Here is a 27,662-nt window from a genome sequence, read left to right as displayed (position 1 = left end):
CATGGTAAAACGTGTGTATTGCTATTGTATTATCATAGATAAAACATAAACGAGGAGTATGTTTTATCTATGGTATTATCATAGATGGGGGTATGTTTAATCTATGGTATAATTCATTTTTCCTTTTTGTCTGTCTGAGGTTAAGGTTGGCTGCCCTGATTGGCTAACATTCCTATCTTACATATGTGTTTGTAAACAGAACAGAACAGATTAACAGTAACAGACGACAGTGAGCCAACGAATTGTATCAGTATCAATAGTGAATAGCAAGATTATAAGGAAGATGTCCAGTATTTTTACGCAAATTTTTAAATGCTTTTTCGTCTTAAATATCTTCATGCCTTTATGATAGCAATTTAGGGTGTTGATGTGCAAAACTAGAAATGCTAAAACATTCTTGGATGTTTGTTTTCAAATTATGATGGTTAAGCATTACAAAGCCGGCGTTGTTGCGTATCAGGATTAGGAATGACCTTGTTTATGTTGTTAGATTTCTTTAGCCTATTTTGAACCTTTGTCAGTGATGTCGTGATTTATATCTAGCAAATTTGATCATCACCTGTTGATAGTATTGATTACAGAAATGCTTAAAAACTGCATATTAATCTCTGCTGTTGCAAACAAAGGTCTAGCAACTGCCACCAATGTAGCAGGTTGTTTAAGTAACTTAGCCATTTCAAGAAAGATACATGCACCTTCTTCATCTAGAAGTAATGAACTTAAATCGGCAAACCATGAACAATCTGAAAAACTTCCTGATTTTTCAAAAGTTGTAATATGTGGTGGTGGTGTATTAGGCGCATCTGTTGCTTATCATTTAGCAGAGTTAGGCTGGGGAAAACACACAGTTGTGTTGGAACAAGGGAGGTAAGTCAGCATTTGGCTTTAGTTAATTCCTCATAGCCGGAGTTTGTATTACTACTCATCGATTGAATAGGCTACAGATAAGTAGTTGTCTGTATATAGGCTAAGTAAATAAATCTTAGGCTTAAACACGGTATACCTACTATAAGTTACTGTGTACCTGTTTCATTCGTTTTTAATAAGAAACACCCTGGCCTGAAAAACTTACGCTGTGGCCGCGTTCACATTGGCCAAACTACGTTCACCACAGCACAGAGAAGTAGGTGCAGAGGATAGCCTACACGCTTATGGGACAACCCTGCACTTTCAGCTCTGGTGGTGTGACGGAAATAAACTAGTAGCGAGCAAGGAAGAGCCCGAAGGGCAGGCTTTGTGTGGAAATTCCTATCACACAGGGTCTTCCTCCATCGTTTAAGTACTGTAGTAGTAAGTTACATGAGAGCGTTGGACTTTGCCCTAGACACCAGCACCAGTGCTAGACACCATTTAGACCAAGTGTGCCATGGAGTGTAGCCTATTCTCTGTTCCTTACTTCTCTTTGTGGCTACAGTGAATGTTTGGTGTTTGTGGTGTAGTGAGTGTTTGGGTACAAACACGTCGTCCAACATTCTTAACTTAGTGTGATAGTGGGGTAGCATTTTACTTTTCTTGTTTTGGCATAAATGTTTGCTTTGCTTTGTGGAAAAACTTAACTTAAGTCATTGAAAATGAAAAGGGTTACAACAACCTATCATCTCTGCTTTTGAGTGTTGACCATTAAATTAGCTGGTCCTTCTCACCATCTCAATACCTGTTTATGCTATCACTGACGTTGGGGTCGATACAGCTACAGCATAATGTAATATGCAGCAGAGTAACTTAAACAGTACAAACAAGTTATCAAATCAAATCCATTTATTGCCATCAACGTTAAAATACATGTATAGCAATGTCATATCAGTTTTCATCATAATATTTTCATTCCTTTATACTTTATACTTTCTTATGAAATGGTGACCATACAAAGTAGGTAGGCCTACGGTATTTTAAGCCAAGTATGAATAGAGGTGAGTGTAGGATGAGTGGCGCGATCTTGTAGTCTTGTTAGTGACTAATTAATAGCCCAAACAGCTAATGGCAACAAAGGGACCTAGTGGAATCCGAACCACATTTTTTCCTTGGTATTTATACGAATTGGTCTAATTATCAGGATATTACTGCGGATAGTTGTAGTACTCACTTGTGCGGATGTCAATCCACACTAGGGAGTATCGCATCCACAGTGCATGCCTAAATTTCCACAATTCGTGACCTAGTAGCTGGATTACAGAAAGACGCCACCCGTCCCAGTCTTGATATGTTAACAAAGGTTACTTAAAATGCTGATGAGTATTAAGTGTAGGCCTATGTCATCTTCCACTGACAAGAATCTCAAAAGTGAAATTAGAGGAAACATTTGTCCTCCATTTGGTTTGGCAAACATTTAAATAACCTCGTTGTTCAACCTCACTGTTTGACCTATTAAACCTTTCAATTTTCACTAGCCTAAGTTGGTTCTTTTTTAAATTTTTGTTTTACCCTACTTAAAATTAGGCCTAACTTGCAGTTTATTAAATTACCAAAAATGAGTAAGTTATTTGTGTCATGAAGGGTCACTGATAGGCTCAATTTTAGCAAAGATTTATGTAGGTACGATAACAGCACTGTTGATTACTAAATGTAGACAAATTCTTGCTACTTCAATAACCCAATCTTTCAATGTTTCTTGTATAATTTGCAGGTTGGGGGGTGGAATGACCTACCATTCTTCAGGCCTGGTTGGAGTGTTTAAGCCAAGTCGAGCTCAGGTCAGGCTTTGTAAGGAAAGTGTCCAGCTGTACAGTAGCCTATCTGCCCAAGGAGTCAATCTTGGATGGACACAGTGTGGCAGCCTGAACGTAGCCAGAACCAGAGACAGAATGACACACTTCCGCAGGATGAAAGCCGCATCAGTGTGAGTAATCATTACCAAGGTACCAAACGTAGTTTTTATGATGTCTATTTTTTGTTTGGTCTACGCTTGCGACATTTTGAATAATATAGGTATACTACTACTAATAAAAGCGGGTCGAACCCTTATTTTTATGTCGAAGATCCAATCCGTCTTTCTTGTTTTGAAGTCTAAGACGTTAATCACTAGGCTAGCAACATATGATACATCTTAAATTGCACCACTAAACTGTCATTAAAACACAAGACCAAAGTTGTCCTATTTAGAACAAAAATTCTAATGCATTCTTTATAATTTTAGCTCCAAGGACAATCATAACTGTGTTTAATTTGATTATTTTCCAGCTATTTTAGGTCATATGTTAGAATTAGTTTTGGGATTCCCCTTATTAAATTTTAGACCTTCAGTAAATTTTATAAAACTCAGCAGGTTCATCGTTAGTGAAAGTAGGCCTATTTTTTATTGCTAGAGCTCTATATTAAAAATTGAAACTGCCAAAGATATATTTGCATTGTTGGCCTTAAAACAAAAAAAAAAATATTTTTTTGTGATTAGTATTCTTTTGTTGTATTGGTGCCATTCTAGTGATGAGAATTTAGGACTTCTGCAGTTAGGGCCTCAGATTAAAACCCCATCAATCACCAATGAGAACTCGTTAGGCACGTAATAAGGCCATGACGCACACTGGCGGGGATAAGGCCCTTTACAGACTCTCTGTTATGGGGCAGGGGGTCCCAAATTGGGAAAGTTTATTATTGCTAAACATAAGCTGGGTAGCCTACTAGTTACACCATGCCAATGTTTAGTTATATTTTTTTTGCTTTGTTCAAACACTGTATACATTTCATATACATACAATATGCACATGTTTTGTAAAATACAATTGAAAACAAGCTATCCAACTATTTTGTGGTCAGATGGAGGGATTTCACAGCAGCAAAGTAGGATACTGGAAGATGCATTCAGCTTTAAGAAAAATGTTATGGATATCTTTAAATTACACTCCTATACTAATAAAATCACCTGTGTTTTCTTATGATTTATCAAGATTTTTATAGGCCTATGACTTATTTCTATTTAAATACAAACTCAGCTTGTATAAAGGCCCTAAAAAGATTTTTTCTAGGGGCAACTAGAAATGTTAATGCTGCCACTGATGATATAGTAATTTAGAGTTGACTATCAAATAAGTTCTAAATGACACATTTTTAATTTCATTCATATTTTTTTTGTAAAAAGATCTCCTTTCATCAGAAAACCAGACAATAATTAAACGTATGTTTGTGTTCCTCAGAGCCCTCGGTATAGAGTGTGAATTGGTCACTCCAGAACAAGCTCAGAAACTTTGTCCGATCATCCAAGTAGACGATCTGAAGGGAGGACTCTGGATACCAGGAGATGGGGTGTGTAACCCGTACGAGATGTGCATCTCATTACTTGAACTGGCCAAGCAGAAAGGTAAGGCGAGTGTTGGTGTGCAAACATTTAGTTAAGAAATAAACTTCTAGTCTCAATTATTTTACTTGAATTTACCACTAAATTATGTTTTTGGTGCCTAATCTTTTATAAAAATATTTGTTTATGACAAGTTAATTTAAGTAAAACTACAAAGGCTGTAAAGGAATGAAACCATGGACAGGACAAAATATTAACTATGGTGACATGATCTTGATTAGATTCACACCAGAGTGTCCCGCTAATCCAAATTCCAAACCTCCTGTTGGACTGTATTTAAAGTAAAAACTAGGGGTGTGCGAATAGTGATTTTCAACCTCGAGCCGAGCCGAGCCGAGCTTTTTAAAATATTTTCGAGCTCGAGCTTTTTCGAGCCGAGCTTTTCCTAGCGTCACCTTATAATAATAATAATAATAAATCTTTATTGTCGTTTGGTAATATAAACATTACAATAGACAAGGTCAACATGTTTTGTTACATATGTTAAATAAAATATTAAATATTCTACAGAAAATGTTAAAATAAAGTTAAAAGAATCTTAAAAGGATAAAGCATCAGTAATAATAAAAACTTTAAAATTAACAGGGAAAAGACCATAACAAGAACAAAGAATCATCAAGACTGCTTGGCCTCACATTTAAGCGTTAAAAAATCTTCATTCTGCAAAAACTCATCAACTGAATAAAAAGCACGACTTGTAAGCCAATCTGATAATTTTGACCTATACAAATTAATACTTTCCTGATTTCTAAAATGTATTGGAAGTTTATTAAATAGTTTTATTTGCAAATATTTATAACTTTTGATAAATTTTGATAGCCTGGCTTGAGGAATATATAAATCTTTTGATTGTCTGGTGATATACCCATGGATTGAGTTTCAAGGAACAAATTTATTCAGATTATCTTTAACGGAAACTAAATTGTAAAAAATGAAAATATTAGAGAGTGTCATGATTTTATTTTCAGCAAAAAATGTTTTGCAACTAACCCTATCTGGAATTTCAAACATAATTCTGAATTCTGAACATTATCAAAAAAATAAATTATTAAACATTTTTCTTCAAAAAGTGCATAATAATAATAATGTTCAGTCAATTTTTAAATAAACACAATATTATTTTAATATGTCTAAAAACATTGAGAATTGTCAAGACATCAAATAGTAGATAATCACGATAAGAACTGAACTGAACTAAATTAAGATGCAAGAAATAAAAGGATATGATTGAAGGCCTGACGAGATATGCAGTGCAGACTGAGCCAATCAGATTGTCTTTCATAACAGAACAGCGCTATCTTGAATGACAACAAAACAACTAGCAAGTCGATTAAATGATTAAATACGTATATTGTAACTACTATGAATACTTTATTCCATTTTGTATAAATAAATAAATATAAAAACACGTGATTATTCTTGTTGTTTTCCATGCACAAAATATTTTTGTTTTATGAATCGTATTAATCAAAAAAGAACATGATTGGTTTGGATCCAAAAAGGTGAAGAGACAAAGTAAAAAGTAAAATTATATATTAAAAAATATATAATTGACATATAGAGGAAATAGACCAAAACACTAAAATTAATAGAATAACACACAAAGTAAACAAGAAATGAAATAATGAACACGATGATTTAACACTGTCACTAAATTCTGTTATCTAGAAGGGTCGGTGAACTAATCAATAAATAGCCAAAACCAGTTTCCTCCCCCATTTCTCTCTCAGTCTCACCACCACCCCTCCCCCCCTGAGCCGGGAGGCCCAGCACTTTGTCCTTGAAACACCCTAGCCTCTGAAACAATAAACCCTTACACCGGCGTTGCTGTTTTGACAACAGAGTTATGAATGCATTCACTATTTTTCATTTTCCAGGATTAACTATCAATTATTATTATTTGCAAGTTACAAATAGGAAACTACATCACATTATGGTATTCAATGACCCATGTATTATCAAAAATTAATAATCCATTACTTATTTTGATAATAAAAAGCATTCATTACAGCACGCACCACTTATTGATATTTAAATAATCATCAAAGTAACTGTTACTTTATACAAAATAAAATAGGTACAAAATTGTGTGGCCAGTCAAACTTTATAAACAAACATTTTATTCTATAAAAAATACAGATGGTAAATAGGGGTTGGTTTAAAGGAAATAAAATACAAAACAGATAATTAATTATTTTGATAAACATTAGAAAGGTTATGGGATTGATTGAACTAAAATAACCGCAGGGAAACTTATAAGTAGAAAAGTCGTCACTGTTCAATCAGTACATTGTTAGAGAGAGCAGAGAGAGAAAGAGAGATAGCAGATAGGGGCGTTTGATAAAGGAATCTGAAAAAGTAAACAAACAAGGAACAACGACACGACACGACGATTGATACTTGTTTACAGCCTTATTGTGTCGCCCACTACATTTGCACACGTGACCACTTTTTGTTTCTTCCTTATCTTTCATCCGTCCCAAAATAGAATTCCTGAAATTGTTTGTTGGTATAATCTCCCCTCCCACACAAGGCGCAGTGCTCAGTGCGCACTGTAGGTTGCCACGGCAACCGTGTGTCGTCATAGCGACGAGCCAATCACGCACTCGCACTGCGTTGTATATTACGATACGAATAGCTGTGTTAGAAAGACATCGCGATAGGTGGTATTTTGTCTCTTTACTATCTCCTCAAAATTACGATCGATAATCATTGCGTCTTGACTGAGCTGAGGTTCGTGCTTATCAAACCTTGAATGCTTGAACAACGTAGAATTGTGATAACATTGTTTCTAATTACGACCCAAATTAAGTGTTTTTTTTTTAGTTTTGACTTAGTATTAAAAGCTCGGCTCGAACTTCGAGCTTTTTCAAAATGCCTCGAGCCGAGCCGAATAATGAAAAGCTCGACCAAAAAGCTCGAAGGTTCGAGTACTCGCACACCCCTAGTAAAAACCAAGCTGTGCGTTAATACTGACCATGGTGCCAATGAGGAACCACAAATTTTAATGCCGGCTTTTATAAATGACCAAAATTGTTCGTGAATTTTGTATGGAATCGAGATATTTAAAAAAAAAACCCCTATGGCTGAGCACCAATTCATTGGGCGTTCTGTCGGTTCTATTGTAAGAACGACTTGTAGTAAAAAGAATTTCATTGCGAGAGCTTACCACAGATGTTGCCACAATCGCGTAGATTGAATATTTCTGTGATTGCAGTGGATGATCATGGTATTGTTAAGACTTTAGAAATGATCTCTTTGTTTTCGCTGATCTCAGAAAACAATAAAGATGTAGTGGTAATTTAGGGAGTAATGTTAGGCCATGAACTGTTGAAAAATTCATTGTTCAATCATTTTTACTTCCCGGATTGTGGTAGCGCCAAGCGGTTTAAATCCCGCCAATCACCTATGGATTTTATCTATGTAATAATGGCTAGGACTTTCTAGGACTAGCCTTAAGTAGACCTAATTTGTAAACGGTTATGGGCTAACTAGCGCCCTAAGATGTTTAGGTGGGATATAAAAAATATATCTTACACAAATATATTGAAAATTGTTCAAAAACCATTTTCAAGTTGATGTTTGTATATACTGTATAAGTACTTTCTACTGAACAACTAGCTATATACTGATGGTGACCGGTGATTCGCAGGTGTACAAGTATACGAGTTCTGTGGTGTAGACAAGGTGTTGACGGAAGGTGACCGTGTATCCGGCGTGGAGACCAACCTGGGTGTGATGGGGTGTGACACGTTCGTAAACTGTGGTGGCTTCTGGGCACGACACATCGGCCAGATGAGTGACCCAGTGGTCAAAGTGCCTTTACACCCGGTTGAACATTACTACCTACACACAAAGCCTATCGAAGGGTTGGATCCTTCGACTCCTGGTATGTATTTTTTTGCGTTTCTATGCCTATTTTTACCGTCAGCATTATCTATCAGAGAATCGGATAACAAATAAAAATGTCTCAAAGGCAAGTTTCTTCGAGGTTCAAGTTTTAGTTGTTGAAAATAAGTATTTTTTGTTTCGTCCTTGCGTCAGAAGCAGTGTCATCTTTGCTCTGAGATAATGAATTGCCAAATCAGTTGAAATTCCTCTTAAGTCAAATCCCTTTGACTTTCAAGATCAATTCATTAGAAGTAGACACAGGCCTATGTCTTTTTGTGTCTTTGCGTCAGCAATAGTGGTATTTTTGCTCAGATATACCGACAGCCAGACATTGACATTGTTTTGTTGTGAAAGTCGTAATGTTCTGAAGGTTTATATTTTAATCTGTGATAATATTTTGTTACAGTAATGAGGGATTTAGACGGTCAGGTGTACTTGAGACAGCATGATGGTTGTTTGCTCGCCGGCGGATTCGAACCTATCGCCAAACCTGCCTATGAGGATGGAAGTGTGCCTTGTAAGTATCTTAAATTTGTAGTTAGATTTTATTTCATGTTTTATACCTTTGGATCTCCGTATGTATTTCAATGAAATATAGTGAAATATTCCTTGTAATATGCAATCGTGTTTTGTATGATTTTAGGTAAAAAATTTCAACAAGGTTCAATTTAGGTATTTTTTTTTTTTTGCACAAGAAATAGTGAACAGCTCTATAAAAATTGTTTGTGTGTTCACACCCTCATTTTTTAATACGGTCCTGGTTATATTTTGAGAACATTTTTAAACACTTTTTTGTTAGTTGGTGACTGGTCTATGCTGTCCTTGATCTTTGAGCTTTTAGCTTAATCATATCCAAAGAATCTGAAATATCAGATAGCTTATATTTCCTCTAATCATTTGTTTCATATTACTGAGATTTTGATCCGGTTATTGATAATTTGATTGTATCTTACTATGTTTATAGAGTTTTAATGTGTAATTTTAGTTTTATTCTTGCATAGTTTATACCGTAGTTGTTTATTTTCTATGGCACTTTTGAATTTGTTGACTAGAATTAAAAAAATTCTGTTATTCCAGTAGAAGTGATGGAAGTGGAATTGGAACTGCCTATGAAATTCTTTCATCCCGATTTTCCAGAACCAAACAAAAACGGTATCAAAATATTATTTTGTTCGGTGGTATAAATGTGGTTTGTGTCCAATGAAGGGGTGTCTAAACAAGGGAATTCTTCATTATTTTGAAGATTTGTAATTCACCTCACCTCTCTATAACCATTCAAACCAGTAGGGATTTCCCTTCATGATACTTACACTCATTCTCATCCATATTCTTGTATATCCTAACCTTGGTTATGATATAAACAAGGGAATTCTTCATTATTTTGAAGATTTGTAATTCACCTCACCTCTCTATAACCATTCAAACCAGTAGGGATTTCCCTTCATGATACTTACACTCATTCTCATCCATATTCTTGTATATCCTAACCTTGGTTATGTCTTATATACTGATACCTTGTATAACTTGGTCTCACAAGGCAGGTTTAATCTCGTAAGTGGTTTAGGTTAAAACTATTTAACATAACACTTTGTTTAACGAAAAATATGTTATTAGACTCCTTCAAAAATAATTGATCTTAGGTTTCAATAGTCGAAATTCAGGTTGATCAGACTAAACTGTGACTTTCAAGAACATTTCTTTGAAATTATACCTCGGCTAAGCTGCTGATTCTACATCTTTGTCACCACTGGTGTTAGAGCCGTAAATGATCACATCCCTCAAGAAACAATAATGAGAATTTAATTTTGTCTATTTGCTGGAAAATCTTTCCTTTCAAGTTGTAGTTACCTTTCTTTCCTTTAAGTAATTTCTATTCCATTTTTTATGTCCTACCTTCACATCCTAGGACACTAGTTATAGCCCAGAATTATTTTACCCATTACTTCAGGCTAATCCCAGAAGGTTGCAGCATTATCACAAAGAAAAAATCCATTAGTGATTAGGAGGATTTGAACCTGGGCACTGAAGCCCCGCGCTCTACTACTAGACATGCTCACTTCCCATTTCTATAATAGTAGACATTTTTTTTTACTTCTACAAGACATGGGTCAAAGTCTTACCCAAGAGCTCAGCAAGAAAGAATCATATTGCCATCATTAATTATACGACTGATGGTTATATAGGTTTTAAAACAAAACATTCTCTCTATAAATATACACAACTAACTGAAAATGATATTATTATTGGTAGTTCAACCTCGTACGTTGAGTCCTAACATATTCAACAAGGTTAAAGCTGAAATTTTACAACATTTAATGAAAAAAACTTTCTGAGGTACGTTTACCTTTCTTATGTGCATGATCAGTGTAAACAATGCATGAAAATTTTTTACACTATTAAAAACACTTGGTTTTAATGTATAAAAAGTTAAACATGATAATAACGAGGAAACGTACCAATAAAATACAACTAACTTATTACTTTACTTGGGAAATCTATTAACACCATAACTTTGTTGTAATCTTCGTTTTCTGGAAAGGTAAAAACTGATTTAGTTCTGGTTTAATATCTATTCATTATTTTTGCATCATGGTCGGAATGGTGGTAAGTAATTTTACTAAAATTGGTTCTAAAGTTTTTAACTGTTTAGTTGTATTTGTCTTGAAAGAAAACTACGTGCTTGTTATTTAATAATTTTATAGGTTATTTTGCATTTGGATTTAGTATGGCTTAAACAGATTTCTGTTATCAGCTTATCCAGTTATGCTATTCATTATCACCATCTTTATTTATTTTGCATTTTAATGTCGTCATTGGCTGTTTAGAATATCACTTTTGTTTCTGACAGTTGTGGTTTATCCTATAAATGCATCAGGGCCGGTTCTAGATACTTTTCTAGCTTGAGTTTTTATTATTCTGCCACGATTGCAGAAGATGATGATAATGTTTCCGTTACCTCGGAGAATGAACACATAAATTGGCCACTATCACGGGAGATCATGATGATTTCCACATGACCACGGGTGTTGACCAGAATTTTGTTGTAATTTGCAGGAATCAATAATGATGTCTACACATGGCCACAGGAGATATTTGTAGTGTAATATATTCAATGTCTCTGGTCTCCTTTAATACTGAACACTGGACAGCGCTTGGACATTGCGCTTTAACAGCATCTTTTGCTTGTCACGCAACGCAACCCCATACTCTTCTTACCCCTTAAACCGGCCCTGAAATGCATCAAAGTTATATTTATTTGTTCGGCTGTTTTGTTAGAATAAATGTAGATTTCATACATTCAATTTTATAACCTACAGATTTGTTGAGGTTCAGTTTTAAATGGAAACAAAAAGAACATTTTTTGGAATATATCATTAAAATGATGAATGTACTCCATGATACTTGTGATAGATTGTTCAAACAACTTTGTTAAGTTCCTTAAATTAAAATTAATGTTGAAAATAAAAAGCCTCTAAGTCAATAACTCTTGAGCACTGTTCCTTAGACGACCAAATAATGTACTCGTCACTTTGAAAAGGTTGTCAAGAGTTCAAATACGAAACCCGGACACATACAAAAACATTAACAGTAACATTCATAATTGTGTATAATTGTACGAGATCTGATGATGAGGACTTAAGTCCTCAAAACGTGTAATCCCTAAGGACTGGTAGTACTCAGGTAATTTATACCTTTTAGGGACGGTTTGGGAGCTCGAGCCCAGCTAGTACGCGCCTAGTGTTAGACGCGCCTAACTTTAGTCCCCGGACAAGAAACCAGGCTTGGGAGCTCGCGCCTAAGTTGAAATGGTCGTAGATCAAGTATAGTCGCGCCTAAGTTGCAGCGCAGCTAGATGTACAGGGAATCGCGGGGAATTCAGGTTTTGACGTTGGCAACGGCCACTGCAGAGCACGTTACCGTTGACAACAACAAACGGTGAACAATTAAGATGGATACAATTTTATCTTGGTATATCAACGGTGGCTAATTAGTAGACTATGGTTTAAGTTTCTGCATTGTACCATTGCAAAAAGTTAGTTTTGTAAGATCGTTGATTTACATCTCAATGACGGCTATGTTTTATCTCTGGTACTACACCTTATAAATACGTACAGAGCAGCATAGGCTTCTGAAAATTAATATTATTTCTTTCAGAGATCAAAAACATTAGGTAGCCTAATCATTCAACAATGATTACCCTGTGTGTGGAACGGTAACATCTGAAACTCGGTTTCATGCAATAAAAAGCTTAAAAACTAAACAGTAATTGCCCTGTATAATATATGGATATTGACGGAAATAACATAAAAAGTATTTTAAGTAATTGCGGAGGTTATGATAGTGTGAAGCAAATGTATATCTGTTAATACTTACAAAAAAATTTTTGTATGTAAATTAAAAAAATTTTAAACATGACACTCTTTTATCTAACTTTCCTATAGTGAAGTAGCTATATCACTTAGCTATAGCTATAGCACTTAGTTCCGGGACCGATATACTTTTCCATTTTGATGTCCCTAGAGGCCAAAAACATCCCCTATTCGTTCGTTCCTATTCGTTCAAATGTTTATATATGTATAGCCAATACATTATAAACAAGTCCATGAACGTGACAAATTGAGTAATTTTTGTCTGATTTTGATAAAATTTGGCATGAAAGTGTAAGGTGCGATAAACCCTAATAAGTTCGCGAACCAGCATGATCAGACCATGTGAACCCGGGGTTTTATGGGATAAAAATAGTTTTTTTCTCAATTTTAACCCCTAAAACATAAATCTTTATCTTTAAAATATTTGAAAGAGTATAAAAAACAAATTAGTATCTTAAAATGTTTTGTACGGTTATTGGCTACAGAGACTATTCAAAAATCTTAAATTAAAAACTCCCATGTGATTCTCATGGAGAATAAGTTAACTGTTGTAGTTTTGTAGTTTATGGATATATTTTGATGAATCTTGGCAAATTTATTTATTTTATATAAAGTTGTTAGTATTTTGGTAAAAAACACACTTTATTGCCCTCCCTGTAGTAGCATACCTACACGTAGGTAGTTTTAGTTACTTGTTAAACCTAAAGCTATTTAAATAAATTTAATTGAAAGTCCTATTAGGTTATTGGATATTCGCTTAGTCTGTAGGTTTTCTGTGGCGGGATTATTGATTTACTGTATATATTTTCTTATACTCCAAATAATCTAGGTACTACATTTTGATGTAACTAGCACTTGTCAATGACACTGAACTGAGCTCAATCACAACGCAATAGAGAAAAAGAAAATGATTATGACCCGACTGTGAGCTATTTGCAGTTTTTTATGTTTTGTTTATTATTTATCTCTTCACTTTTCGGTTAGGGGTGAGTGGGGGGGGGGGGGGGTATGTATGTGGTTGCTAATTTTTTCCTAGCTAATAAAATGTTTATAATTAAGGTACGGGTGCTTATAACCAAACTCTCAGTTGAAATAAATTCTATTCAGGCTCTACATTTTTATTGAAGTTAACAGTAAAAACAAAAACAAAATAATATTTCGTTAAATTACTTCCCGCATGATTTTTTTTGTTTATTTTGAACAACAGAAACCTAAAAAAAACTTTTATCAAATATACTTTGAGGGTAATGAAATTGTTCGGAATTTAATAACGAATTCCAATATAACATTCTTTTACTTAATATGTAAACAATTAACTTGCTAATGAGCTAATACCGGCATGATGTCGACTTAGACCTGCCCCCTGGCAGGACTAAAGTTGGGGACTAAACTCACTGATTTTTATGACGAAAACATATCTCTTAGTCCCGAAATTGGTCTCCCAAACCCACCGAGACTATCTCTTAGGCTGGCGTCTAAGTCTACTTGACTCCCAAACCAACAATATTTAGGCGCGAGATTATCCCTGCACAAGTTAGGCGCGCGCCTTACTGATCCTGAGCTCACAAACCCGTTTTCGAGGCGGCAGCCTAAAATACCGGAAATATCCGGATTTAGTCGCGGACTAGCGCTAATACCGAGCTCCCAAACCGCCCCTTATAGTTTGTTCAGTGATCCTGAGACAAAACAACTCAAATATGAAGTCGTCTACTCGGTTCTTTATTCACTGTGCAGTGTGGATGAGCTGTCATAAGACACTTTCAGCGACACTTGCCGCCTAAAAACTCAGGACATTTAACAACTTACAAAAATAAGTAAAATGTTTCTTTGCATTTGTGCTTACGAGGCTTGCAATGAACACACTCACTGCAAAATAAATATGATATTTCCTAGTAATGTTGTAAGAACATTACTTCTCCCACAAAACCTGCACTTCACAGTGCATGCGGAATTGAGTAGTTTTATTGCAAGGTTTAGGCTTCTATCATAGCTACACCCTTATGTATATATGCAAGTGATCATAAAATAAAACTTTTAAGGATTAATTGCAAATGTGAGTGTTCCTGTGCAGATTCGATGGTGGAGCGTGTCCTGCCGGAAGACTGGGACCACTTCCATGTACTGTTGGAGCAGTTGTTACACAGGGTCCCACGTCTTGGTAGCGCAGTCCTGCACAAGCTGACCAATGGACCAGAGGCATTCTCTCCTGACTGCAAGTGGATCATTGGAGAGGCTCCGGAGGTGAGTTGGTGGTTCCTGTGCTTGGTGAATGATTGACAAAGAATGACTATACAGGGTGGTCATAAATTACTGGACACATTTTAAGATAACATAAACCAATAACCAAGCAACTTAGAAACTTGGGAATTGTTTTATTGAATGGCAAATTTAAAATAGTTTTATACAGTAACTACAAAACAATAATTACATGAATGTCAATGATTATAAAAAGTGGTTATACAAAATGTGCAAAAATCACTCAAACAGTTTGTGTAAGTTTTTTCCTTAATGACTCGTGTTGTGGCATATACAGCATGGATAGCATGGCATAGTTAGCATGGCAAAACCAACAATGGATTTTTCTACACCAGCTGTGTATGATATTTGGTGAATCAAACCTTAAACTGACTTAAAAGTAACAATTTTACTAGGGTTCAATAAAAAGCAAAGTCTTTGGTTTTATGAAAGTAAATCTGCAATAACTGTTCGAAGAAAGTTTTGTTTAGAGTATAGCCGTAATTCTCCGTGTAAAAATTTTATAAAATGGTGGTACAGTCAGTTCGAACGACTGGGAAGTGTCCAACATATAGTCTAAAGGGTCCTCATCTCAAAAGAACATAACTTACAATAACAGTTTAGGTGATTTTGACTGTGTTTTTATAACTACTTTTCATAATTGCTGACATTTTTATAATTAATTTTTTGTAGTTATTGTATAAAACCGTTTAAAATTTGCTATTTAATGAACCAATTTCCATGTTTCTAAGTTACTTGGTTTTTTATTTATGTCATCTTAAAATGTGTACAATAATTTATGACCACCCTGTAGTTCTGATAGCTATTTTGCTATCATTTCCATTCATGTTTTTCTGTAACTGATTGGTTGATACTATATGTATATATATCTATATACTATAATATAGTTGATATATTACTATAACTATATATGTATGTATATATATATACTATAAGTTCATATTTTATTTGGATTGTGGTCGAGTTTTGACCACTGGACGACATCAATTCTTATATTAAAGTACTTAACTCATTAAGGTACTTCAATAATACCTAAATGATAAATACCTTCTATTTAACTCAAATAAAACAATCTGGTATTAGGTATAGATGTATTTACTCAAAAACCTATTTCTATGATAATTTAGTCTCGAAATCCAAATGTTTAGACCTATCTATAGATTATATCCGCTTGTTTGGATCATACAAATCTAGATAGTATTTTTAAAATTTTAAATATGGTATTTTTTTATTAAACCCATTATACACTACAGACATTTTGCGTACAATTTACTTTGCTAACATACACTCTCATATTTGTTACGGAATAAAGATTTATGAGGGAACAAGTAATTGTAACTATAATCAAATTTTATATTTACAAATGAATGCTACAAGATGAAACCTTAACCTGGATTAATACTGTTTAAAATTTTTCCGAAAATAGGAGATGAAAAATAGTGAAAAAAAGGCACTACGACTTATTTGCGTTGTGCACCACGAATTTTATGTAGAAAAAATTTCAAAATTTCGTACATACAGCTGAAGAAGTTAAGACTAAATATTTTTCATAGTTTAGAAATTTTAAAACGTGAACTAATACTGTATTTCCTTAATATTGTTGTTGGAAGACGGCAATTGCTAAAATACTGTGCGCGTAAACTAATTCATTCATACCTCGTGGTGGTCATCTAAGTCGATTATTGGACAAACTAAAAGTCTTACGAAAAAATGTTTGGAACAAAAATTGAAGAACATCTTATTATCTATACTTTTCTCGCTGAAAGTTTTCATCTGACCAAAAAATAAAAATAATCCTCGCTCACTTACTTTTTCATGTTTACATTGAACAACCTTTTCATATTTTCCATTATTAAACATTAATCATCTGCACGAACTAAATTGTATTTATATAGTATTAAACATCAGTTTACGCAGAATTTAAATATGTAAATTTCATCCTCTCACTATTTGTATTACAATTTAGACGAACGTGCAAAGCGACAGGGAACGCACCACTTCGAATAATCTCGCCAACATCGGAAACTCTCTTCCAGCATGTGTGTGTGTAACGGGTGCGTGTGTGTGCGTACGTTATCGCTTCCTGCACGGACTGTACCCATTGTCACTTGGAGTTATGAAACTTGGTGTTATGAACCCTTGGAGTTATGAAACTTGGACTTGTGGTCCTTGCAAATCTGTACGTTTGGAGTTATGAAATTTTGTATTTTAATTTACTTGGTTTTATTTTAACTTGGACTTATGAATCTTGGAGTTATGAACGCTTGGAGTTATGAAACTTGGTCTTATGATATTTTGGTTTTAATTTACTTGGACATAATTTTACTTGGAGTTATGAAATGTTGTATTTAAAAGTACTTGGAGTTATGAAAACTTGGAGTTATGAACCTCACCCCATCAATCTCTAGGTAACTTTGGGCTACAACTGAACAAGTAATGAACAACCTGTTACAACCCGTTTCCTTAAGATATATACAAGTTTGACGTGTGTCATTTTGTACATTTTTCAGCTACGCAACTACCATGTGGTGGCTGGTATGAAGACTGTTGGCATCTCAGCCGCTGGAGGTGTAGGCAGAGCCACAGCTGAACGAATAATTACCGGTCTATTCCCTTACGATATGTACGAGCTTGACATCTGTCGGTTTCTTGGCCTACACAACAACCGAAAGTTTCTACGAGACCGTAGCAGAGAAGCCCCTGGTTAGTTTTTGTTTTAAATGTAACCTACATAACATTTTTTATCAATATATCAATTATAAATCTATTTTAAATATTTGAGATAACTAGTTTAAGATAACTGGGAAAAATACCCAGTTCCGCAAAAAATACCTTAATCAAAGCATTGTATTGGATCAATTGAATACAAAGTACCGCTGGTGAGAGAAAGATCCTGAATGAAAACTGGCATTGCGCTAAACTATGCAATTGGCATGGTAGTGTCTAGCAGTGAGTCCCACTACCACTTGGAACTATGTAGTTTGCATTCAATATGATGACAAAAAATTCAAGTTTATTAAATTAAATGTACTCCTCAAAATTTGGAACCTAATAGACTTATTTTGACAATTTACTCCACACCAAGATCTCCAAGGAAAACAATGTTTGTAAAAGGTAAATAGGCTACAGATGAATGATGATTTCTACTTAGCGGTACAGTGGTGTCGTTGGTAGTACAGGTCTACACTATGCACTGCACTACCCGTTCAGAGAGTTCCGCACGGGCCGCAACCTTCGTATGTCTCCCATCTACCCCAGACTGAGGGAAGCGGGAGCTGTGTTTGGACAAGTCATGGGTTACGAGAGACCAACATACTTTGACCCTGACTACGGTAAGTAACTATAGGTCTATACTATGACTTATGCAAGACTTTTTTTTTCCTTTTTCAGGCATTCTATTACTAATCATACTGTCAAAGTTTAAACAGAATTGAGATGTATTTGAGCCGACTAAAGGCAGTTTAATTGGCAGAAACTAAAAGTTTCATTGACAAGAAATAAATAATAATCTTGAATATGATTATGGCATTAAGTTGTTATTTCAGTTTTGAAGCAGTTATACAAAATAAAATGTATTGAGCCTACATAACCTAGTTACATTGTTATTTGTTGTTAGTCAAGTTAGTTACTTAACGTTTACCTGCTATTACTTTTAGTATACAAACAGGAATTTTTATTTTTGCAAATTAGGTTTGTATTGACATTGTTCCAGTTGAGGAAGGCATGACCAAGGAAGGTCAACGACCTTACCGCATTGCTGAGACAAACACATTCGCCAAGCCCGACTGGTTTGACTTTGTAGCCAGAGAGTATGAGGCGTGCCGGGAAACAGTTGGTCTCTGTGACTATTCATCATTCACCAAAATCGACCTTTCGGTGAGTATGGGGGCAAATTGTGAATGTAGTACTAGGTAGGTCAGTGGTTTTGTTTGATGCTCTATGGATTTCAGATCGAAGGCAGCAATGTTTGTGAGTATCAAAAGCGACGATGTTTTCTTATGAAGCGGTCCTATTTAATCCCTGCGTTTGTTACTTTACTATCAATGCCTTAGTCTATGAATGGGGTTAGTTGTTGTGGAATAGTCCATGAAGATATGAGAAGTGATCGCTCTTTTACCTTCATTGCACCCTTTCAATAACGATAGTTGATAGAGCATGTTGCTAGTCTTGGTTAATGTCTCAGACTTTGGTTCAATGGGGATAGATTTGATCCTTTTCACATCCACAAATTTGAGATTTGAGATCAGTTCTGGGTTCTGGTAATTTTTGTGTTATGAATCCAAGGTGTGTGGGAAAAAGCAAAATCCTATTGGTTGAACTGAGTTTATTTACCACAATCCACAGATCCAATTGCAGAAATAATCCAAGAAATTGGTATAACGTTTTGGTGGTGGCTCTATGAATTTGAACTATTATTAGTGTGATTGTGGCGTTAAATCAGTTTGCTCAGCTTAATCAAGACTCCCTTGTGTTGCAGTCCAAGGGACGGGAGGTGGTGGATCTTCTGCAGTATTTGTGTTCCAATGATGTGGATGTCCCAGTAGGCAGCATCATACACACTGGGCTGCAGAACAATAGAGGTGGCTATGAGAACGACTGCAGCTTGACGAGGCTGTCAGAGAACCAGTAAGTTGAGTTTGTTTTGTATTGAACAATTTGATATTCTTTGATATGACTGTTTAAGGGTGTCATGCTAGTTATTGGTGTCTAAAAAAAGTAGAGGTCTACATTATTATTTGATTATTTTTCCTCTTATTAAAATGACACACTTTTAAAAGTTGTACTGTTTTATATCAAACACATGTTTTGTGATGCCTCGATTCCCAAAATTTAAATTCACTGAATCTAAAAAAATTGCCTGTGCTGCCACTACTCGTTTGTTTGTTCAAAACATTTAAAGTGGTGGTATTTGAATACGGATGTTGATCCCCCAAAGGAAAACTTGAGAACTTTAAACATTTTTTTAAATTTTATATATTTTTTGGGTAGGTATCTTGAGATGTTTTTACAACTGTGGAGAGTGATAATAATGTTGCCGTGATGTCAATTTGTTTTGATTCTGGCTTAAAAACCATTTAGAAGAGAAATTTGAGTTTTTCAATTGATTCAAAGTAAAATTAAGAATAATGAGGATAAATAACTGTTGTGTAGTCTGTATTTTATTTCGTAAAATTTCTGTTTGAAATCGAGATATGGTGTTTGATTATTTTAGATTCAGGTTTGGTTTGAGATTGCAAATCCTCGATGTTTACCATTATTAGGCCTAGTTAGGTTATAAACCCCATTTTGGTAGATATAAAAAAATGTCATTGTGTAATCCAAGATGTGTGTTTACAGTTACATGATGATTGCACCCACCATCCAACAGACCAGGTGCAAGACGTGGATAGAGCGACATCTCCCATCAGACAGCTCAGTGTCCCTGTCTGATGTCACGTCAATGTTTACAGCTATAGCCATCATCGGACCCTTCACTCGCACAATGCTGTCAGAACTCACGGACACTGACCTGTCTCCCAAGTCATTCCCGTTTTTCACTTACAAGGTAGGTAGTGAAAAGTCACTCACTGATTTTACTACAGAGTCACTGAAATCAGTTAAACGTCACTCACTGATTTTTTAGAGGGTTGCCAGTGAAAGGTCACTCACTGAATTTACTGCAAATTCACTGAAACCAGTTAAACGTAACTCACTGATTTTTTAGAGGGTCACCAGTGAAAAGTCACTCAATGATTTTTAGTGGGTCAAAAATGTAGTCACTCACTGATTTTACCAGTAGGTCACACATTGATTTTATTATGGGGTTACTTAAGTTATTGAATAGTCACTAATTTACTTTGTCACTGAAGTCAATGAAAAGTCACCAACTAATTTTACTAGGTTATCTCTTTTTCAGTGAAAAGCTACTGATTTACCAGTGAAAAATCACTCACTGATTATTAGGGATTCACCTAAGTTCCTGAAAAGTCTCTCACTGATTTACTAAGACATCTCTGAAGTCGTTCACTGATTGTACTAGGGCTTTGCTGGAAAGACCATTTAAGATTTGTTTATTTTGTTTTGCACAGGAGTTGGACGTGGGATTAGCCAATGGGATACGCACAATGAACATAACCCACACCGGTGAACTGGGATATGTTTTGTACATACCAAATGAGGTGGGTTAATATATTGAGCAATAAATGATAACAGGCTTTAGAACTTTCTTACCTTAGTTTATCTTCCATAAATATTTTTAAGCTTGTTTGTTGCATGGTAGAAAATAGACACCTGTTAGTCAGATAGCTGATGATATTTAAGTGCCTTATAAAGGTCTTTTTACTTTTTATCTAAGTAGGAGACTCAAGTTGCCTAGTTGTAAGTTGTATCAAATAGTTAAATAGTAAATAAATACCTTTTTCCTAACGTGTCGATTAATTTTTTCCAGCGACCACATCTACATTAATCATATCCCTTTGTACCCTAATGTTTGGTTATCCATTTTCCATTTTCTTTTGTCACACAAAAGATTTTCAAAATGTTGCCCTTGTACTACATCATAATCTTATTGTTGGTCACTATATTTGTAGGAATTCATTTACAATAGTTTCACAATCCTCTTAAAATGTCTTATGATTTACCAACTGTAACTCTTTTTTTACTCAGTTTGCGCTCCATGTGTACAACAAGCTACTAGAAGTAGGTTCCAAGTACAACATACAACACGCCGGACACTATGCCACCAGAGCTCTGAGGATAGAGAAGTTCTACGCCTACTGGGGCCAGGACCTGGACACTACCACAACACCTCTGGAGTGTGGAAGGTCTTGGCGTGTCAAGTTTGATGTAAGTTACCAAACAGGCTTTGATGTATAAAATATCACAAGCTTGTTGTAAGGTATGCAGTTGGTGTGTTTGTGTTATGTAGAACAATAATTTCATTTTGAATATGTAAGATGAATTGGAGAAGTAATGTCTCAACAGTGAAGTTTAATGAGTTTAACAAATTAAACTTGGTGAATTGAAAGAGATAGTTCATCAGACATGACGTCCTCTTCTCCCAAAGGTTTCTTTCTTTTTTTAGAGTTCAAATAAAAGGTTTTAACCCCCGTTGTACAAATACAGGTACATTCAAGTGACCACAGGTTTAAATTTAAAAGATTCAGTTTGAAAAACTTCTGGGTTTAAAACCATTAGTTTTTTAACCGTTTAGGATAAAAACGAGGTATTTTCAACCTCTAAGTTGAATTATATGCGATCTAGAGGCTCAAAATGTTCAATTTAGAGTTTACAACTAACACATAGACATGTTGACAGAAAGGAGAGTTCATCGGACGAGACGCTCTGTTGCGTCAGAGGGAGGAAGGGGTGAAGCGGATGTACGTACAGTTGCTGCTGCAAGACCACGACCCTGACATTGAACTGTGGGCGTGGGGAGGCGAACCAATCTTCAGAGACAATAAGTATGTGGGTGCTACCACAACTACTGGCTACGGTTTTACACTCAAGCGAATGGTATGTTGATCGTGTGATTGTTTAATATGTTGTCTAATTTGTGATTCTAAATGTTTTTTATTTTTATTTAACAGGGTTTTTATTCAGTTTATCTTCTTTCCATCAGGGAAATCCAACTGAGTCTTGTTTCCATTCACTTTCACACTTAATTAAGTTGTGTTCCGATTTACTAATGTATGCTCACATTTTTATTTAATAGTCATTTAACACGTTCAGTACTGATTACATCAATTGATGTAGTTGCGCAACCACCACATTAGTTCAGTATGAGCTCAGCCATTGCCGGGGAACGTTAAAATCGTTACTAGCCTGTAGCTTAGAATGTGGGCTTTAATTTGATTTCCTGCAGTTCTTGGTCCGCTGGGTCTACTTCCCTCGAAAGTTCCATTCAGTTTATTTTACAGTTTGATTGTCTTCTCAGTTCTTTTTTACCATGTTTAAAACATCTAAAATAGTCAACATTGCAACTTGGTATTATGATCATTGATCTCATTACAGGTGTGTCTGGGGTTTGTCCAGAATTTTGATGGTAAAGGCGACACACAGGTAGTTACCAATGAATATGTCTTATCAGGCTCTTACGAAGTAGATATCGGTGGCATCAGGTACCCAGGTAAGTCAGAAATTCTTCCAGTTACAGTTAGGCTGTAGCTTTACGTTGGTTATCCTATTATTATTATATAGAAGCGTGGCTTCTAGTCCCATAATTTTACTGAAGTCACTGATTTTACTTGGAGTTATGGAAGTCACTTTAAAGAACCCGATTTAAGTGAAAAATAGCATTTTGAGTGGATTACTTTTATTAGGGCCACAAAACTCAAACTGTTAAAATTTTGCTAAAAATGGTTTATTTAAATAATTGTTTTCACTAAAATTTAAGGCACTAGGAAAACAACATAGCTTACTATCAAAAAAAAAAAGCATTATTTGATTATTAAGTTATTTGAAAAAAATATTTGATACATATAAGTTTTAAGATTATGTATTTAGTAAAAACAAAACATTGAAGATAATCCATTAATTCACCATAACCTTCCTGAACTAGTTAAAAAAATATTCAATATTTGCCATCTAAATTCAAACTTAGGAATACCACTTCAGTGATTTTTATATACAGTAGACCCCCTCTTAACCGACCTCGTATTAACCGATAATCGGATTATCCGCCTTAAATCGTAAAATAATACAGTTTGTTTTAACCGACCTTGCTTTGAGAGCAGCTCGGTTTAACCGCCGCTTTCTAGGAATCTCGGCATTTCCGCTCCCACGCTGGGCGATGAGAACTGATCCCTACGCTTATCTCCACAGGATATGACTAAGAATAAGTTATTTTGTGTTTATCACAAAAAATATAGCACAGCCTATTGTCAGTTTGTCATCATCGTTCGTAGCTCGAGCGCATCTGATCTGTTTGTTATCTGTGCGGCAAATTTATAACATCGTAAAGTGCGTTACAATTTTGAGAACTGATTACCTTATCGCTGAAGTAAACAAACAACGCAACTTGTAGGGAGGGCAGGGGGGGGTTAACAACTCCAAGGTCAAGATAGTTTTTGTGCCTCGAGCCTCCAGTGAGAGGCTATAAATAAACGTCCTGTCTTGTAACAAAATGGTTGCTTGTATCTTTAATTTTGACAAAAGGTTCTGTACTGTATTACGATGGATTTGTAAAGCATCAATTAATAAATTACAGTACTAAAGTTATTAAAATAGGAATTTTATTGACTCTTGCCTAGTATTATAATATATTCCACTGAAAGTAGGCCTATTTGACTTAACCGTGTTTTGTGTTTATTAGTGACTTTTCTATCAATACGAAAAAGGAGACAAGAGTAGTTTATTTTATAAATAATGCAATTATGATTTCAGAATAGTGATTATATAATTCCAAATGAATATCACTTCATTATGTTATGATTTTAGGGATTGTCCGTTTTATCCGACCTTTTGAGTTATCCGACCTAGGTCCGGTCCCATTAGGGTCGGTTAAGAGGGGGTCTACTGTATTAGGGCCTAATATAATAAAACCTAGCACTAATGATTTTACTCTTACAAACTCTACATGTCAAAAACAGAGTTCATAGGCAAGACACGTTCCTGGTGTATGCCTCGGTATGTGCGATCTCACACAAAGTCTACCCTTGCTTAATCTACCAAATAAAGATTCTGACTTTCAATTAAACTGTTTTAATTTCTACGAATTCAAAACTATTATTATTTATCGTCCTTTGACCAAATGTATCAGACATAAAACTTGGAATTTTGTACAAATATTTGGATGTTTACACCTTGATTTTCTTCAGCCAAGGTCAATCTACACTCACCCAACTTGCCTACCAAGTACCCTGACCAGGAGAGGGAAGGATACTTCGCCACCAGAGACAAGATGGTGACGGAGCCAATTTTGAGGGCGAATATTACCAAATGACCCCGGCCAGTGACGCCAACACGACAACGATAAGTTCCTTACGTCTGGTGAGCGTTGTCCACTCGTACAAGGACTAGATTTAAAACTTTTTTCATATTACAAGGATAGGTGTCATAGCAGGATGCCAATCTGGATAAACATTGCAGATGCTATTGTGAAGTTCATTTTTAAGGTACATAATTTGCCCTAGGTGACATTATTTTGAGCTAAATTTGCCTTTTTGAAGGATTCTTTTTTGGCTTTATTCTAAATTTGATTCTGAAATCTCATATTTAGTTATACCTGCTGTTTGCTTACACAAACGAAACCGACGTTTTCGTTAAAAGAATAAACATGATAGAATCTGATTAGGTTCAAGTACTAACATTTTTTTTTAATTTCCAGGGAAATTTTCATATCTGATTTTCGTGTGGGATTAAAAAATGATGGGATTTTTTTATTTTTCCATTCTGGCATTATGCATTGTTCATTATTGTCATCGTAGGAAAAGTTCAGGATGTTGCTATGATTGTGAGAGATGATTTTTCTGTTGTTTCTGTTTCTAAACTGCCAGCAAACTTGTTGAGAACGATAAAGTTCCATTTTTTCATGTTGGGAGATTGACAAAAATTATAAATCAGCAGAGTTTGTCCAAAAATATGGGATGTTAACAAAAATTTTCCACAAAAAAAGTGTGTTTCAAGAAAGAATTTGCTTTATTGTTATTGACTAATTATTGTCAAAAAGTAAAATCAGAAATTTATTAAATGTTTTATTATGCACCTACATTTGCAGAACACAGAAATCACAAGAAAGATTCTTTTTGCAAGTATTTACATCTAGTCCTTGTATTATATGTGATAAACCTGTTTTATAACTTTGAAAAAGTTACTCAAAAGTATATATCAAGTTGCATATGGTATTGAAGAAAATTTAGTTTTTTAAAGCATAATGAAATTGTGCTGACAATATTCAGTTGTTATTTAGATTTATGTCTTAATAGTAGTTACCCAATCAAAGTAAAATTGTAAAATTAACGCTTTAAAGCTTCTGAAAATGTATTTATTAGTATTTTGAAAACTATAACTATACAGTTTTGGTGTATAGATAGAGATTAAACAAAATTAATAGACTTAATCTTTCTTTCATTTGTCTATTTTTTTTACTGAATATTTTCCATGCAAAGTACATTTTAATGTAAATTAAACTACAAACTATATTTTCAACATAGAAATCAAATTTACGCACATGTAAATATGACTGATAACTTTACAAATCCGTCTTACTTCCAATTAAAAACAGTTCAGGAACTTAAGTGTTAATGTTAAATGTTAGAAGTCTATTTTATGTTTGTTGACTACTGTTGATTAAACTTACACCTCTTCCACTTTGTAGAAGTGATATGTTAAGAAGTGCCAATGTAAATTTATGTTAGATAAAAAATATGTTTTTGTATTACTACAATGTACTGATTGATTTCAATTTTCAGTATACTAAGAACATTAGAGTCGTATTATAATTTCATTTGTTGTTCCATTATACTGATACTTCTAATCTAAACTATGAAAATCCATATAACTATAAAATCCATTGTACCTTTGAAGACTTGATTAGCGTTTAACAAACGCAAAATTAAATATTTCATTTTTGTACAGTGTTGTGTTACAATTCCTTTAAACGAATATAAAAATATTGTAGCTGTACGTTTTTTAAAGGGAATGTAAGAATGTCAGCTTTGAATATATAAAGTCTACTATATTACGCAAATCCTGAAGCAGTTAAATGGCTAGTAAACCTTTTGAAGTTAGTAAAAGTAGTTTTTACATTTTGCAGACAATAAACTAAACGCTTAGTAGTTGTATGTACAATACTTGAAAAGGTGCTTGTAATATGATTTTTTATTTATGGATCACCTAGCAAGTTTCATCTGATAATTATTAATCTTTTCTCAGCCCAATATTTCTTAATTTGTTTTAATCTTAATTTTCATTCTAGCCTCTCTCATTTTTGTGGTGATTATGTGTTTGATCACATTGTTACCTTAAATGTTACTGTAGTAATTAAACCAATAGAACTCAGAATAAAACTTAAGTTTATTTAATCACAACTTTGTAATTTACTCATCTAATTAACTGAAACTAGTTTAAACACAATTTAATCTCATGTCAGATTTCTGAATCTGCATGATGTTTTCTAGATGTTCTATCACTGTTGCATTTATTATATGAAATTTTCCTATAACCATTATGTAACAAAGTCAATTTAAAACTGCAATAATAGTTTACCAATATAAGTATCTACTGTCAATGGTTGATAGTCCTACTTTTACTTTTGTGCCAGTGTTATGATGACAATGTCTTTTTTGAAGACGTATATGTTAACTATATTCTCTCAATTTACTATCTGAGGTTTGAATTTGAATCTAAGATTTTTCTGCCTAAAATAGGTTTGTTACCGTTATTATCACAGATGTGGTATTTTTATTTAGTATTTTAGTTCTTATTTACCCATAACAATGCTGCTAATTTTACATGCAGAAAGACGAGCCAAGATTGAGATTCTTAAATCAACTGTTAACAAGTTGGTATTTTCTCAAATTATTTTCCTGTATTTTGGAAGTTTCACTGAGTTACATAAAAATAAAATGTACAATAACTTTCTAAAAATACAGGTTACAAAAATATATTTCTTTAGTTTCCTGAAAGGTTTTTGTGATCTGTTACATTGTTTTATGTAGTAGTATGTTATATTTCATAAGCAACGTTGATTTACATGTTCTTTGTAGCCTCTGTGATTTGTAATAATCTAAGTCAAACAAAAATAAATTTATCAATAAATATGTGTTTTTTTAATCCAAAACCTCTTATTTTTTTTACAAAATCAAGTGTGATGCCACCAGCTTGGTTACTAATTAATTCATACAGAGGCTTCAATGTTTGTTTATAATTTATAATCA

General features: G+C 34.4%; 1 protein-coding gene across 2 annotated transcripts; it reads left to right on the top strand.

Moving 5' to 3' along the window:
* Positions 1-230: 230 nt before the first annotated feature.
* LOC128994059 (pyruvate dehydrogenase phosphatase regulatory subunit, mitochondrial) lies at positions 231-27,543 on the top strand. Of its 2 annotated transcripts, XM_054418282.1 has the most exons (17): positions 231-867; positions 2,624-2,836; positions 4,128-4,291; positions 7,941-8,177; positions 8,586-8,696; positions 9,257-9,331; positions 14,621-14,790; positions 17,316-17,508; positions 17,985-18,137; positions 18,518-18,681; positions 19,283-19,431; positions 20,143-20,350; positions 20,874-20,963; positions 21,451-21,630; positions 22,102-22,299; positions 22,798-22,912; positions 24,603-27,543. In XM_054418282.1, exons 1-17 carry the CDS (start codon positions 584-586, stop codon positions 24,725-24,727), a joined length of 2,829 nt encoding a protein of 942 aa, XP_054274257.1. In that variant the 5' UTR covers positions 231-583; the 3' UTR covers positions 24,728-27,543. The 2 variants fall into 2 exon arrangements, with proteins under 2 accessions (XP_054274257.1, XP_054274258.1); XM_054418283.1 differs by lacking the exon at positions 9,257-9,331.
* Positions 27,544-27,662: the final 119 nt, after the last annotated feature.

The sequence above is a fragment of the Macrosteles quadrilineatus genome, unplaced genomic scaffold (assembly GCF_028750875.1).
Source record: "Macrosteles quadrilineatus isolate MER2022 unplaced genomic scaffold, UCM_ALF_1.0 Scaffold_5__1_contigs__length_97177068, whole genome shotgun sequence".
In the NCBI taxonomy this organism is placed as follows: Eukaryota; Metazoa; Arthropoda; class Insecta; order Hemiptera; family Cicadellidae; genus Macrosteles; species Macrosteles quadrilineatus.
Note: the sequence above shows the minus strand (reverse complement) of the source record. Positions and strands in the feature narration are given on the sequence as shown.